Source organism: Hemiscyllium ocellatum, unplaced genomic scaffold (genome assembly GCF_020745735.1).
Source record: "Hemiscyllium ocellatum isolate sHemOce1 unplaced genomic scaffold, sHemOce1.pat.X.cur. scaffold_2127_pat_ctg1, whole genome shotgun sequence".
NCBI lineage: Eukaryota > Metazoa > Chordata > Chondrichthyes > Orectolobiformes > Hemiscylliidae > Hemiscyllium > Hemiscyllium ocellatum.
In genome coordinates this window covers 55,945-70,290 of record NW_026867977.1, presented here as the reverse complement: position 1 = coordinate 70,290, position 14,346 = coordinate 55,945, and the positions used below count along the sequence as shown (strand labels likewise).

Here is a 14,346-nt window from a genome sequence, read left to right as displayed (position 1 = left end):
GGTCAAAGTGCACACACTCCCCATCCCCCACTTACTTTACTATTGGTCAGCACCAAATTATCCCTTTGGAACTGGATCCCTGGTACAGCCTTCACCTGGAGGAAGTATTGCCTCACTCAGCAGTTTCAGCCTACACCCTGTGTACAAGTTAGTTTCTCCAGCTCATATACAGGAGGGGGATGCAATCAAGAGTCAACCACACTGCTGTGGCTCTGGAGTCAGGGGTAGGCCAGACCAGGTAAAGGACGCAGCTGGAATAACCGAGTGATTCCTTTCCTGCAAAGGTAGCTTCATTCTCTAAAAAAGGACATGAGTGAATAAGGTGGGGTTTTTCTTCCCCTGAAAATGGTTTCATCATTTGATTCTGAACTCCAGATTTCAATTGCGCCATCTACCACGGTGGGATTCAAACCTGGGAGACCCCAGAACGGGGTTGATAGTCTAGTCAAAAATGGTACTTATCTGTCACTCCTTCAATTTCCCTGTGATGGCACGTGAACTCGTTGATGTCTCTGGAGGTCGGAGGAGCAGGTGAAGCCCTTCCTGCACTTGGAGCAGGTGAATGGCCTCTCCCCAGTGTGGATCCGCTGGTGGGTCAGCAGGTGGGAAGAGTTGGTAAATCCCTTCCCACACTCGGGGCAGGTGAATGGCCTCTCCCCAGTGTGGACCCGCTTATGCTGCCGCAAATTGCTCATATGATTGAATCCTTTCCCGCACACAGAGCAGGTGAATGGCCTTTCCCCTGTGTGGATCCGCTGGTGGTTCAGCAAGCTGGAAGAATCAATGAATCCCTTCCCACACTCGGGGCAGGTGAACGGCCTCTCCCCCGTGTGGACCCGCTCGTGCTTCCTCAAGTTGCTCACACGACGGAAAGCCTTCCCGCACTCTGAGCAACCGAACGGCCTCTCCCCAGTGTGGACCCGCTGGTGGGTCAGCAGTGCAGATGAATGCGTGAACCCCTTCCTGCACACCAAGCAGGTGAAGGGCTTCTCTCCCGTGTGGACCCACTGGTGCGCCCGCAGGTTGGAAGAATTTGTGAATCCCTTCCCACACACTGAGCAGATGAACGGCTTCTCCCCGCTGTGAACACGTCTGTGAATTTCCAGCACTGAGGGGGAAGGGAATCCTTTCCCACAGTCCCCACATTTCCACGGTTTCCCCATGGGGAGAGTATTCCTTGTGTCACCTGGGTTTGAAATTACAAACAGAACTGGTACACAGTCTGTCCCCACCGTGAGGGGTGTGATTTTGATTCCCCCAAGCTGAGGAAATGGTTTGAAGCACTTTTTCCACAGTCAGCCCACTGAATCTCCCTCACTCGGGTGTCTTAGTATTCTTCCTGCCACACTAGTGTCCTGCAAAAATAAACTCACAAAATAAGTGATCACGGTCAGTACAGTTAAATAAAGATACATTGATGGCAATTCCTGTAGATTTCCAGGTGCCTGCTGATCACACATTATCCAGGTCACAGAAACCTGAAAACCCTCATGCAGCCAGATAGCCTTAAGTGTGTATGGAGGAAAACTTCATTCAGGGGACAATGACCTAGAACAAGCTGCCGACAAAGGTGCTGGATCAAGATATGAAAATAAAATGTCAAGACTGCTTGCAGAAAGAAAGCCAGTGAAGTTGCTGAATGAGTAAGGTGGGGGATGGGTCCCAGGAAAACAGTGAGGAAAGAGACTAACCCGAGAATCGTACAGTTGGGAAAGGGAGTGAATCAAACAGTCAGGGCAGGAAGGAATAATGCAGAGAACAACGTAGGACTGAAGTTATACTGCATTTACGTCAAAGCAAGAGACCTAACAGGGAAGGCAGGTGAAATCAGGGTTTATGGTCAGAAACATGGGACTGGGACATCATAGCAACTACAGAAATGTGGCTCAGGGATGGACAGCTCAATGTTCCAGGATACAAATGCCACAGGAAAGATACGGGGGGGGAGGGGGGGTGGCAAGAGAGGTGGGGAGTGGTGTTTTGATAAGGGATAGTATTGAGGGAGGATATTCCTGGGAATACATCCAGGGGAGTTATTTGGGTGGAACTGAGAAATAAGAAAGGGATGATCACCTTATGGGATTGTAATATAAACCTCTAATAATCAGCAGGAAATTGAGAAACAGTTATCTGTAAGAATAATAGGATGGTTATGGTCGGGGATTTTAACTTTCCAAACATTGACTAGGACTGCCAGCGTTCAGGGTTTAGATCAAGAGGAATTTGTTAAGCATGGACAAGACAATTTTCTGAGGCAGTATGTGGATGTTCCTACTAGAGAAGGTGCAAAACCTGACCTAAGGCAGGGCAGGTGACTGAGGTGTCAGTGCTGGACCACTTTGGGAAAGGGACAGACTGGATCTCAAAGTAAATTGGAGGGAGGCTAATTTTGATGGTATTGGGCAAAAACTTTCAAAAGTTGATTGGGAGGCAGATGTTCACAGGTAAAGGGAAGGCTGGAAAATGGGAAGCCTTCAAATATGAGATAATAAGAGTCCAGAGACAGTATGTTCCTGTTAGGGTGAAAGAAAAGGCTGGTAGGTGTAGGGAATGCTAGATGACTAGAGAAATTGAGGAGTTGGCTAACAAGAAGGAAGCATATGACAAGTATGGACAGGACAAATCGAATGAATCCTTAGAACAGTATAAAGGCGGTAGGGGTATGCTTAAGAGGGAAATCAGGAGGGCAAAAAGGGGACATGAGATAGCTTTGGCAAATAGGGTTAAGGAGAATTAGAAGGGTTTTTATAAATTAAGGACAAAAGGGTAATTGGGAGAGAATACAGCCCCTCAAAGATCAACAAGGGCAGCCGATGTGTGGAGCCGGAGTAGATGAGGAAAATACTAAATGAGTATCAGTGTTTACTGTGAAGGAGGACATGGAAGATATAGAATGTGGGGACATAGATGGTGACGTCTTGAAAAATGTCCACATTACAGAGGAGGTAGAGCTGGATGTCTTGAAACACAAAAGTAGATAAATCCCCAGAAGCTAGGCAAGTGACTCTTGGGCCCCTTGCTGAGATATTTGTATCATCCTTAGTCACAGGTGAGGTGTTGGAAGACTGGAGAGTGGCTAACGTGGTGCCATTATTTAAGAACGGTGGTAAGGAAAAGCCAGGGAACTATAGACCAGCGAGCCGACATCAGTGATAGGCAAGTTGTTGGAGGGAATGCTGAGAAACAGGATTTGCATGTATTTGGAAAGGCAAGGACTAATTAGGGATAGTCAGCATGGCTTTGTGCTTAGGAAATCAATCAAACAAAGTTCCTCATGGAAGATTCGTTAGCAAGGTAAGATCTTATGAAATACAGGGAGAACTAGTCAACCGGATACTGAACTGGCTTGAAGGTAAAAGAAAGAGGGTGGTGCTGGAGAGTTCCTTTTCAGACTGGAGCCTGTGACCAGTGGTGCCACAAGGATCGGTGCTGAATCCACTACTTTTTGTCATTTATAAAAATGATTTGGATGTGAACATAGTAGGTATAGTTAATAAGTTTGCAGATGACACCAAAATTGGAGATTCAGTGGACAGCGAGGAAGGTTGCCTCTGATTAAAATAGGATCTTGGGCTGAGGAGTGGCAGATGGAGTTTAATTCAGATAAATGCGAGGTGCTGCATTTTGGAATTGCAAATCAGATCAGGACTTATTCAACCTCAATGTCATGGAGATGTACAGCATGGAAACAGACCCTTCGGTCCAACTTGCCCATGCTGACCAGATATCCAGAATTAATCTAGCTGCATTTACCAGCCCCTCTCTCTCTCGACCTTTCCTATTCAAACACCCATCCAGAGATATTGTAAATGTTATCATTGTACCAGCCTCCATGACTTCCTCTGGCAGCTCAATCAATACACGCACCACCCTCTGCATGGAACTTTACATCATTCCCCTCTCATTCTCAACCTCTGCCCTCTACTTCTGGACTCCCCGACCCCAGGAAAGAGACCTTGTCTATTTACCCTATCCATGCCCCTCATGAATTTACAGGAAGATCACCCCTCAGCCTCCAACACTCCAGGGAAAACAGTCCAATCTATGCAGCCTCTCCCTGTAGCTCAAACCCTCCAACCCTGGAAACATCCTTGTAAAGCTTTTCTGAACCTTTCCATCCTTGCTATTCAAACACTAATTTTACACAGAGGGTGGTTCATGTGTGGAATGAACTTCCTGAGGCAGTGGTGGATGCCGGTAGAATTAAAAGATATTTGTTTCAGTACATGAATAAGAAAGGTTTCAAGGGATACAGTCGAAGAGCAGGCAGGAGAGACTGGTTTAATGTGGGATTATGGTTGGCATGGACTGGTTGGACTGAAGGTCTGTTTCCATGCTGTATGACTATGGCAGGCTTTTAGTTCTTGACAGTGGAGTCACAGGTAGACAGGACAGTGAAGGTGGTGTTTGGTACACTTCACAGGACATTGGTTAGGCCACTTTTGTAGGATTGCATGCAATTCTGTTACCAGTGATCCCACCCTGACACGCCATGCACCAGAGATAATGACTAAAATTGACTGGGTCACAGAATAAAATCATAAAACCCCTACAGTGCACAAAAAGGCTATTTAGTCCATTGAATGCATTGGGTATAGGAATATGGAGGTCATGGTGCAGCTGTACAGGACATTGGTTAGGCACCTTTTGGAATATTGCATTCGATTCTGGTCTCCCTGTTATTGGGTAGGAAGGATGTTGTGAAACTTGAAAGGATGCAGGACAGATTGATAAGGATGTCGCCAAGGTTGGAGGGTTTGTGGTATAAAGAGAGAGGCTGAATAGTATGGGGCTGTTTCCCTGGAGCATCAGAGGCAGAGGGATAACCTTGTCAAGGTTTATAAAATCATGTGGGGCATGAATGGAATAAATAGGGAAGCACATTTCCCCAGGGTGGGGGTCTCCAAAACCAGAGGGCATAGGTTTAGGGTGGGAGGGGAAAGATTTAAAAGTGACCCAAGGGTAAATGTTTTCACACAGAGGGTGGTGCGTTTATGCACTGAGCTGCCAGAGGAAGTGGTCAGTACAATTACATTTAAAAGGCATCTAGATGGGTATGTGAATAGGAAGAGTTTGGAGGGATAAAGGTCAAATGCTGGCAACTGGACCTAGATTTACATAGGATATCTTGTCAGCATGGATGTGTTGGATCACAAAGTCTATTTCCGTGCTGTATGTTTCTATGTCTATTTGATAACAGATGCTTTATTTCTGTTGATGCAAATATTTTTATCAATCATGCCTGGGTGGTAATACTTAGAGTCAGAGATGTACAGCATGGAAACAGTACATGCCGACCAGACATCCCAACACAATCCAGTCCAATCCAACACCTGGCATAGATGTAAGGGAGCGAGAATTCCTCAATTAGGGCACTATAAGAACCCTGGGAGTCACCAATTTCTGGTTTACGTCCTAATGAACAAACATTAAGTACAAGCACCTATTTATACTCAATTTTGTTTCATTTTTCTTGTTTATTCCCTGCTACGATGATTCTCTGTCTGGATGGTTGACAGGCTGGGAGATTGTGGGTTGAAAATGTGTTGCTGGTTAAAGCACAGCAGGTCAGGCAGCATCCAAGGAACAGGAAATTTGACGTTTTGGGCCAGAGCCCTTCATCAGGAATCTGGCCCGAAATGTCGAATTTCTGTTCCTTGGATGCTGCCTGACCTGCTGTGCTTTAACCAGCAACACATTTTCAGCTCTGATCTCCAGCATCTGCAGACCTCACTTTTTACTCGAAGATTGTGGGTTGGGCCTTGATTGACAATGTTTTATTGTTCCGGAAGGTGTAAGAGGTTTCAGCAGAAATCCTGCAGAGCTGAGAACAGACCGACATTTTACTCTGTGGAAACAGGGAGATCAACAGACGACAAAGAAATCAGGACCTGAAATCCGAGCTGACACCAGACTACCATGTTATCAGTGCTTTGATTGGCAGTACCTCTACCTTTACCTAGCTTCTCATTTGACTAGAATGCCACATATCCCTTCAATATTCAGGATCCAATCCTTGGCACCCTGAAGCCATGTCTCTGTCAGGAGTCTCAGATCTAATTATTCTGTTCGACGTGTGCAGTCTATTCATTCACTTTTGTTATGATGCAGCACACCTTCAGACACAGTCTTCAGTTTCAATTTTTGTGATCTTTAGAATCCAGCTTTGATTGCTGGTACATTTACTCTCCTTGTCCCTTTCTATCATACTTTGATGTTCATTTTCACATCACAACATTGTTCACCTGCCTTGATTTGCACTGGCCATGCTAAATTGCCCAGGGATGTGCAGGTTACCTGGGTTAGCCATGGGAAATGCAGGGTTATAGTTTCATAGTAATAGAAGCAGGAGTAGGCCATTTGGCCTGTCAAGCCTGCTCTGTCATTCATTAAGATCATGGCTGATCTATCCATCATCTCAGCTCCTCCTACCTGCATTATCCCAACTACCCTTAAATCCCCACCATGCAAATACCTACTCACCTGTGTCTTGAATATTCTTAGGGAAGCTGTCTCTCCCGGTTCCATAGGCAGAGAATTTCATGGAGTCACTGTTTTCCGGGAAAAGCAGTTCCTCCTCATCTGTGTCTTAAACCGACTCCCTCTGACCTCGAGGCCATGACCTCTAGTCCTAATCTCACCCACCAGCAAATTACTGGATTGGGTGGTGGTGGTGGTGGTGGTGGGGGGGGGAATGGGGGAGGCTTTTCAGAGGGGCCAACGTGGACTTGAGGGGCTGAACAGTTTACTTCCACACTGTAGGACTTCTATGATTAACCGCACTTATTTTTGTCCTGGATCACAGCTCCCAGAATCTCCCATCTTCTGCAAATTAAAAGACAAGTCCCACTCTGCCCTCTCGTATGTGTGTTATCTAACTGCTTTATCATTTCTAGTGAATATAGCCCACACCTCACTGCTGCCAGTAATGATTAGCTTACATTACTAACAATGTGGAAACAGGCCCTTCGGCCCAACAAGTCCACACCGACCCCTTCAAAAAGCAATACAATGCTGATGAAACAATGCAATACCTGCAGTACTGAAACCCGTAAGGCTTCTAACGATACCCGTTACTGATTCACCGCTCCTTCTGATGCACAGCATTGGAAATACAATGTTGAAGGCTGAATAAAATGAGCAGTTTAACTCAAAAATCCACCTAACCCTTCACTAGGCTCCCCGCTCAGCACACTTTACTTACTGCTGGTAAACCTTAAAGAACTTTATCCACACAGTGCAATGAATTCCCACTTTCCACCAAAATCCTAGACGCACTCAGTTGCTGTCTCACAATTGAAAGATTTCATTGTAACTTCTGCTCCCATTAAGGGCAAAACATCTTTGAAAGCTGCTCTGAAACTCCAGCCTTCACAATCACACTTCTGTTTTCATGGAAGATGATTAGAGTCATACAGCACAGAAACTGAGCCCTCGGTCCAACTCATCCATGCCGACCAGATATCCTAAATTAATCTAATCCCATTTGCCAGCATTTGGCCTGTATCCCTCTAAAGCCTTCTCATTCACGTACCCATCCAGATGCCTTTTAAATGTTGTAATTGTAGCAGCCTCCATCACTTCCTCTGGCAGCTCATTCCAAACATGCACTACCCTGTGTGAGAAAAAGTTGCCTCTCAGGTCCGTTTTAAATCTTTCCCCTCTCACGTGAAAGCTATGCCTTCCCGTTTTGGATTCGCCTGCCATGGGGAAAAGATTTTGGCTATTCACCCTATCCATACCCCTTATAAAATTCTGTAAGGTCACCCCTCAGCCTCTGATGCTGCAGGGAAATTCTCCCTGGCCTATTCAGCATCTCCCTTTAGCTCTAACCCTCCAACTCTGCCAACATCCTTGTAAATTTTTTCTGAACTCTTTCTAGTTTCACAACATTGTTCCATAGGAGGGGGCCCAGAATTGCACATACTATTCCAAAAGTGGCCTAACCAGTGTCCTGTGCGGCCATGACAATGATCTCCCACCTCCTATACTCAATGCTCTGACCAGTAAAGGAAAACGTACCAAATGCCTTCTTCACTATCCTGTCTCCCTGCAATTGCACTTTCAACGAACTAGAACCTGCAAGGTCTCTTTGTTCAGCAACACTCCCCATTAACTGTGTCAGTCATGCCCTGATTTGCCTTACAATGCAACAACTCATTTATCTAAATTAAACTCATTCTGCTACTCCTTGGCCCATCCTATCAATTCTAATTTATATTGAATTTTCTTTCCTCTCACCCTCGAAAAAGCTGAAAAATCTCCATCCAACACACACTCCCTCCATTCTGACTTTGCTGAACCTAATCCTTGCTGTACCTCATCCTGAAGGGTCTGGTTCATGCTGATCAACAGGCCCTCACTCGGGAGAGGGTGGGTGGAATCTAGTTGAAACAGAGAATACTGAATGGTCTGGACAGAGTGCACATGGGGAAGATGTTTCCATTGGTAGGAAAGACTAGCACCTGAGGGCACAGCATTAGAATAAAAGGAAGACCTTTTAGAACAAAGATAAAGAGAAATCGTTTCAGCCAGACAGTGGTGAACATGTGGAAGTCACTGCTACAGAAGGCTGTGGACGCTAGTCACGGAGTATATTTAAGACTGAGGTAGATAGGTTCTTGAGTATCGGGGGGAAATCGAGGGTTACGGGGAGAAAGTGGGAGAATGGGATTGAGAAGCTTACCATCCATGATTTAATGGCAGAGCAGCCCTGATGGGCTGAGACATCTAATTTACTCTCCTGTGTTTTATGGTCTCTTGCTTTCCTGAACACAGAGAAAGAATTGGGAGCAGGAACAGGCTGTTTAGCCTGTTGAGCCTGCACCAACATAAGTGGATATGAAGATACCTACACCGAGGTGGATAAGCTGGAAATATTTCCACTGGAGCAGAGGAGGTTGAGAGGTGACCTTATCGAGGATTATAAAATCATAAGGGGTGTAGATAAGGTGAATGGCAGATATCTTTTCCCTTGGTGGGGGTTCAAGATTAGGCAGCAAATTTGAAAGAGAGAGGAGAAAGATTTTAAAAAGGCATAATGGGTACTTTATTTTTTAAAACACAAAGTGGTTTGTGTGTGAAATGCATGTCCAGATGAAGGGGTGGATGCAGGTATAGTTAGAACATTTAAAAGACATTAGGATAAGTACATGAATGAAGTTGAATTCAGATAAATGCGAGGTGCTGCATTTTGGAAAAACAAATCAGTGCAGGACTTATACACTTTATGGTAAGGTCCTGGGGAGTGTTGCTGAACAAAGAGACCTTGGACTGCAGTTCATAGTTCCTTAAAGGTAAAGCCACACATAGATAGGATAGTGAAGGCAGTATTTGGTATGCTGTCCTTTCTTGGTTAGAGCATTGGGTAAAGGTGTTGGGAGGTGATGTTGCATCTGTACAGGACATTGGTGAGGCCACATTTGAAATATTGCGTGCAACTCTGGCCTCCTTCCCATCAGAAGGATGTTGTGAAACTTGAAAGGGTTCAGAAAAGATTCACCAGGATGTTACCGGTTTGAAAGATTTGGGCTCTTGGGTGAGGCTAAATAGGCTGGGGCTGTTTTCCTTGGAGTGTCAGAGGCTGAGGGGTGACCTTACAGAGGGGCATGGATAGGGCAAATAGACAAAGTCTTCTCTGTGAGGTGGGGAGTCCTCTCACTAAAAGTTTAGGGTGAGAGGGGAAAGATATAATAGGGAGCTAAGGGGGGCTTTTTCACAAGAGTGGTGTGTGTATGGAATGACCAGCCAGAGGAAGTGGGGGAGGCTGGTATAATTACAGCATTTAAAAGGCATCTGGATTGGTCTATAAATAGGAAGGGTTTAAAGGGATATGGACCAAGTGCTGCCAAATAGGACTAGATTAGGATAATTGATCAGCATGGACTAGTCTGTTTCTGTAACCAAACTATACTGGTCTTAAAACCATTTTTTTTTGCCTTTCCCCATAACCATCCACTTCGTTGTTGTTCAAAAATCAGATGAACTCAGCCTTGGACATATTCAATGACGCTCTAACTGCAGGAAGGCGTCCCCACCTCTCAGCTCAATTCCTCTTGCTAATACACCACTTGCCTTGCTGATTGCTTGCTGCATCTGTCTGACAACTGGCAGTGACTGGTGCAGAATGACATCTAGATCTGTACATTTACACATCATTTCTGATAAAAGGTTCCTGAATTTGCCCTGTGTTTTTCAATTGAGACACAGAACTGAACTAACTTTCCCAGAACCTGTCCCCTCCCTGGATTCACTCCATTTCGCTTCAGTTTCTGCAAGTCAACAGCTGAACCCGGAATGGAAAATGGGGTGAGAAAAGAGAGCACCGTACTCACAGATGTTGGACAGAGGAAGAAGGTTGCAGTCTACCCTGAAGCTCAATCTTAACTCAGAGAGAGAGAGAGAAGCAGCATCAACCCCAGAAGCACATGATCCTCCTTCCGCATCCAGTCTATGGGTTTTCTGTGATTGGCAGGAGGACCAGTCCCCATCCGGTCCTCCAGAGCGTCCCATTGGTTCACCAAAACAAGACCGTGGGGCGTTTCCCCGTGCCGCATGAGCAACACGCGGAGTGGTTGCTGACACCGAGGAGCATGCGCAGTATGGAGATGCTGGTTATTACTGACCGATTTTCAAAGTTAAAAATCACCCAATGCCAAGTTATCGTCCAACCGTTTATTTACTTATTTCCGATTTATTTGGAATCACTAGCTTTCGAAGCGCTGCTTCTTCATAGGATGGTTGTGGAGCAGAATCATAATACACAGACTCTTGAGCAACAGGATTGCAGAGTCATGGGATGTAATATTAAACAAATGTAGCTTACTTCTATCATCTTTTAGAATGACCTTGTTCGTTTTGATTCCTTCGTATGTAAATCCCAAAACTTTTTAAAAGTTATGTTCTCAAGATAGGTTTTCACAATAGGTGTCATCTCAATCAAATAATGCATTGAAGGTGTTAAGTTAAAGTCTGTCTGTGTCCCAATGTTAGGTCAGACTGATTCTATTTCTAAAGTGGGAGGTACAGCGTTTTTGAGCAAAATAAAATGTAATTCTGCAAGTACAAATTCAACCCACAAACATAAATGTGTGTGTACAGGCGAAACCAAGTGATTGTGTCTGTGTCTGTGTGCGGGTGTAATGGGGTATAAGGCTGTGAGAGGGTGTGTGTGTGTGAGCATTTGAGAGAGTGGATGTGTATGAGAGAGGGTCTGCATGAGTGTGTTGGTGTGGAGGAGCATGTGTTTGTGTGAATGCGTGCTTGTGTGCGTGTATGTGTGGGAGAGTGTTTAGTCTAGTGGGGTCACCTGTAGTGTGACATGAACCCAAAGTCCTGGTTGAGGCCATCCCCATAGGTACCAAACCTGGCTATCAGCCTCTGCCCAGCCACTTTCCATTGTTGCCTGTCCTGAAGTCTGCCTTGGAGGATGGTCACCTGAAGGTCCGAGGCTGAATGTCCTGGACTGCTGTAGTGTTCCCCGACTGGGAGGGAACATTCCTGGCTGACGATTGTACAGTGTCCATTCATCCGTTACTGTAGCCTCCACTCGGTCTCGCCAAGATACCATGCCTCAGGGCATCATTGCCTGCAGAGTATGAGATAAACAATGCTGGCTGAGTCACGTGAGTACCTGCCATTCTCATGGTGGGTGGTGTCCCCACGTGTCATGATGGTAACGTATCGTCACTCTAACACGTCTTGCATCGTCTGCCATGGCAGGGTTGTATCATGTTGCCCTGAAGGCCAGGCAGTTTGCTGTGAACAATGATCTGTCTAAGGTTTGGCAGTTGTTTGAAGTCGAGAAGTGGAGGTATGGGGAAGGACTTGGCGAGGTGCTCATCCGCATCAGTACTATGTTGCAGGCTGCAAAGAACATGACATAGTGTTTCGGCTCCCAAGTAGGACTGGACAACAAAGAGAACCATATTGGTTGCAGCTCATGTCTGTCTCCGAAGATCATTACAGTTTCTCGCTGTGGCAGTTGATGAGTTGAGCATTGTACCCCGTTCTTATGAGAGCATGCTTGTGTACTTCCAAGTGTCTGTCTCGTTCCTCCTCACCTGAACAGATCCTGTGTATGTGAAGGGCTTGTCCATAGAGGATGGTTATTTAATATGTTTCACTAGAGAAGTTTAGCACTGTCAGGTTATCCGTGGGTTTGTGGTACAGAGAAGTGCTGAGATACCCATGCTTGATAGAGACGCATGTGTCCAAAAATGAGACAGATATGAAAGAGTAGTCCATGGTGAGTGTGATGGTGGGATGAAACATGTTAATATCAGTGTCGTTAGTTCAGTGACTCCTCACCATGGGTCCAGAGGAAGAAAGATCATCAATATATCTGGTGTATAGTGTTGGTTGGAGGTCCTGTGCAGCAAAGAAACACATAAGACTATGGGGTAAATTTGCATTTGCAGAATTATATTTGTAGATACATTCTATTTTGTTCAAAAAGTGCACAATCTGCAGGCAATTACTCCATGTAATATTTTATCAATTCCTACTTTGGAAATAGAACCAGTCTGACTCAAGACAGGCTCAAACCTCATATCTTTCATGCATTGTCTGAGCTGAGATGTCACCTCTTTTTATAAAACCTTCAGTTATCTCGAGAGTGTGACTTAAAAGAAGTTCTGGGATTTATATATTAATGAACTGAAATCTGAAACACATTCTAAAGATGAAACACTTCAAAGCAATCTAGGTTTGTTCAATATATCATTCAATGTCCTTTTGCTACAAATACTCTGTCTTATGATCCTGCTCCACAGCAACCAATGAAGGAGCAGCGCTCCAAAAGCTAATGCTTCCAAATAAACCTGTTGGACTATAACTTGGTGTTGTGTGATTTTTAACTTTGTTTCTAATGAAAACAGCTCACACCTCCCACTGGTGTCAGTAAACTTTACAATGCTGAGGAAATGATGAAACTGCAGTCCTGAAAAATGAACAATTTCGAATAATACGAGCTACACATTGACTGCTCCTTCAATTAGAAACCTCACACTGGAGATTGAAAGAAACGAGCAGCTTTCAAAGAAAAACCTGCTGGATCTCATAGCCTTCCATGTCTGAGTCCTTCGGTAAGTTCAGGTAACCTTTATCGTGGCAAAAGTGAGGATTGCAGATGCTAGAGATCAGAGTTTAGATTAGAGTGGTGCTAGAAAAGCACAGCAGGTCAGGCAGCATCCGAGGAGCATGAAAATCAACATTTTGGGCAAAAGCCCTTCATCAGGAATCAGCTTTTGCCTGGAATGTCGATTTTCCTGCTCCTCAGATGCTGCCTAACTTTTATTGTGACCCACTTTGTTACAGCTTCAGATCTCCCCAGCAAATAGGCACAGAAAAAGTAGCTTATTTGCATTTTTAACAGCTCAAGGTCAAAGCGTACACATTCCCCTGCACCCCACTTCCTTCACTGTTGGTCAGCTGAGTTGTCCCTTTGTAATTGGATCCTTGGTACAGCCGTAACCCGGAAGAAGTATTGCTTCAGTCAGCAATTGCAACCCATACCTTGTCTCCAAGTAAGATTCTCCCCGCTCATTTGCCGAGGGGCTGTCGAGAGTCAACCAGACTGCTGTGGGTCTGGAGTCACGTGTAGACCAGACCAGGTAAAGCCTGCAGCTGAGTGATTCCTTTCCCACAACAGCAGTTTCCTTCCCTAAAACATGAGTGAATCAGATAGGGATGTTTTTCTCATCATGAGGTTCTGAACTCCAGGTTTCTGACTGACTTCCAACTCCACCATCTGCTATTCAAACCCAGGAGTCCCCAGAACTGGGTTATTAATGCAGTCGATAATGGCATTCGGCTGAAGCTCCTTCAATGGCAGGTGAACTCACTGGTGTCTCTGCAGGTGGGAGGAGCGGGTGAAGCCCTTCCTGCACGGTGAGCAAGTGAACGGCCTCTCTCCGGTGTGGACCCGCTGGTGGGCCAGCAGTGTAGATGACCGAGTGAACTCCCTCCCGCACATGGAGCACTTCTACGGCATCTCTTCCACATGGACCCGCTGGTGCGTCTGCAGATGGCCCGTCTCACTAAATCCCTGTCTGCACACGGAGCGGGTGAACAGCCTCTCCCCTCTTCCCCATGTGAACGCGTCTGTGGGGTTCCAACATCGATAGGAAAGGGCATCTTCTCCCACAGTACCAACATTTCCACATGGGGGGAAGCTTTCCTTGTCTCACTCTGTGTTTCAAATTACAAACGGAAAGGGTACACAGTCTCTCCCCACCGTGAGGGGTGAGATTTTGATCCTCCAAGCTGAGTAAATGGTATGAAGCACTTTTCACAGTCAGCGCATTGAATCTCCCTCACTCGGGTGTCTCAGTATTCTTCCTGCCA

At 45.5% G+C, this 14,346-nt stretch overlaps 1 protein-coding gene across 3 annotated transcripts; it reads right to left on the bottom strand.

Annotated features, from left to right (window-relative positions):
• On the bottom strand, nt 1-13,549 carry LOC132811158 (zinc finger protein 239-like). Of its 3 annotated transcripts, none has more exons than XM_060822777.1 (2): nt 13,516-13,549; nt 1-1,355 (listed from the first exon to the last, which is right to left on the bottom strand). In XM_060822777.1, exon 2 carries the CDS (start codon nt 1,161-1,163, stop codon nt 474-476), a length of 690 nt encoding a protein of 229 aa, XP_060678760.1. In that variant the 5' UTR covers nt 1,164-1,355; nt 13,516-13,549; the 3' UTR covers nt 1-473. The 3 variants fall into 3 exon arrangements, with proteins under 3 accessions (XP_060678760.1, XP_060678759.1, XP_060678761.1); XM_060822776.1 differs by lacking the exon at nt 13,516-13,549 and adding an exon at nt 10,335-10,423; XM_060822778.1 differs by lacking the exon at nt 13,516-13,549 and adding an exon at nt 6,484-6,501.
• Nucleotides 13,550-14,346: the final 797 nt, after the last annotated feature.